General features: G+C 40.2%; 1 protein-coding gene across 2 annotated transcripts in view; it reads left to right on the top strand.

Moving 5' to 3' along the window:
* Positions 1-501: 501 nt before the first annotated feature.
* Positions 502-1,890, top strand: part of ascc3 (activating signal cointegrator 1 complex subunit 3) — a 187,191-nt gene continuing 185,802 nt past the window's right edge. For both annotated transcript variants that reach the window (XR_013502163.1, XM_078253587.1), the window contains exons 1-2: positions 502-590; positions 1,471-1,605. Coding sequence is in view for 1 of the 2 variants with exons in the window: in XM_078253587.1 (XP_078109713.1) it covers positions 1,516-1,605 (90 nt within the window). In the remaining variant the exon portion in view is untranslated. The remainder of the gene's footprint in view (positions 591-1,470; positions 1,606-1,890) is intronic.

The following is a 1,890-nucleotide window of genomic DNA, read 5'->3' as shown; positions in this document are numbered from 1 at the left end:
TCATTTGTTCTGTTCCAAAATATTTATTTGTGGCCTACATTTGCCACATTAGTCTTGATGGCTTTCTTTTTGCTATGCATGCAGTGCTTTAAAGTAATGCCCCAGAAGAGGATGACAAGTTTCGTTTTCTAGTAAATTTATAGTTTTTGTGGTTGCGCTTGTTATAGATACCGGGGAGCTCGCACTGTGTGGAGTTAGTCATTGCAAGGATAGGGAAACAAGACCCTGGGACATCTCCACAACACGGAGCAGACTTTGACGCACGACCCGGTTTTGGTGAATACCCGTGATCAATTTCAAATAGCAGAGGCGTACCCAGTTTTAATTCGAGTACCGACTCCGCTTATATGTGTTTCGGTGTACGCTGGTTTGAATTTAAAGCAAACCTTGTGTGATGTGGCACTCCTGTGTATAAGTGGGCAATGTAGTCATTTTAGGCGTAGCCTCTATGCTTAGCCTATGGCAAGTATTTGTCGTACAAACTACAATACCCATAGGTCATAGCTTACACGCGACTTCTGTTGACATCTGCCGCTAGGCCAGTCAGTTGACACGCGTCTCACAGTTCATTCTATAAGGCACTTTGGAAGGTAGTTTGCAATTGAAATATTATGTTTTACATTGCCAAACAGACTGCTAATTTTTCGCATTTCGTTTGACAGTGACAGTTCTAAAGTGCTAAAGCTAATGGTACAGTAATACGACTGTGGAAGTGGCAGCCAGGCTGCCAAGCAAGCTAACATTAGCTAGCAACACAGACTCTACTAGCTAGCTACGTTAGTGAGCATCTTTAATTTTGTTATGTTTAAAGTTTGTAAAAGTGGCTTAAGAAAACATATCGTTTATTAGCTACGTTACAATAATACAAGCAAGACAACACTTTGGCTCTGGCGTGTGCCCTAACGTTAACGTTATTCTTGAACTGCGCGGAGAGAATGACAGGTCGTTAAAAACAGCTGTCTTGATCACCTAATTCACCTAAAAAACTATATACTTATAGATGATTTCCGGGTCTTGGACGAATCGACAGTATCGAGTCTTCAATTCGGCGTACACCCTGTATACCAATACGTCGTTGTTTCGCTATTAATTTGACGTTTATTAACGTTACCGGTATCTCAGTTACTGTTCAGCCAACGCATTGGTGACGTTAGCAAGTTACTTCCTTACAGATGACGTTTCAGATATTACAGTCAAATATTTAACTGCTGTTAGGTGTTTGTGGGGTTTCATTGTATGCCGAATACACTAAAAGACCCAAAATATGTGTGACATCTGGTGATAATGTCCTACCTTACGTGTGTGACTCTGGTTTAGAAATGCAACTTTAAACTGACAGCTTTTCTGTATGACGTGCAGCTGTATTTAAATAGACACGTGCGGTACTATTGACAGGCTATGTCATGTAGAAACCATACTGCCACAAAAGTTATGTTATGCTATTTGTAACTGTCATTCTGTCTGTCATAGAATTAAGCCGGAGAACCAGTGTATGGATGAGAGCATCAGAGAAAGATGTCTCCTCCACGGCTCACAGGTGCACTGCGCTCCTTCTCCAATGTCAGCAAGAAGGAGGACTTTACTGAGCACCTCCATGATCTGAAGGTGAGACCAGCTAATGGATAATTGGAAATTAGTATTGTCACAATAGAACGTTGACTATCAGTGCTCTCACAAAATATTTACACAATGAGATTTATGATCAATAATCATCAGTAATGTGGATACAATGACTAAGCAGGTAAAGACAAATACTAGAACAGCTAGAACAGTCTTGTAAGTTCAGAAAATGACATCACTTTACTGTAATGTAGCCTTTAAAACCAGGAAAAGACATATTCCTGGTTCCTTGATTTTCTGTTAATTTCCATATATTCCTAGTAATTTCCA

The sequence above is a fragment of the Sander vitreus genome, chromosome 6 (genome assembly GCF_031162955.1).
Source record: "Sander vitreus isolate 19-12246 chromosome 6, sanVit1, whole genome shotgun sequence".
Lineage (NCBI taxonomy): Eukaryota > Metazoa > Chordata > Actinopteri > Perciformes > Percidae > Sander > Sander vitreus.
The sequence above is the reverse complement of the archived record's forward strand: the minus strand, read 5'-3'. Positions and strand labels throughout refer to the sequence as shown.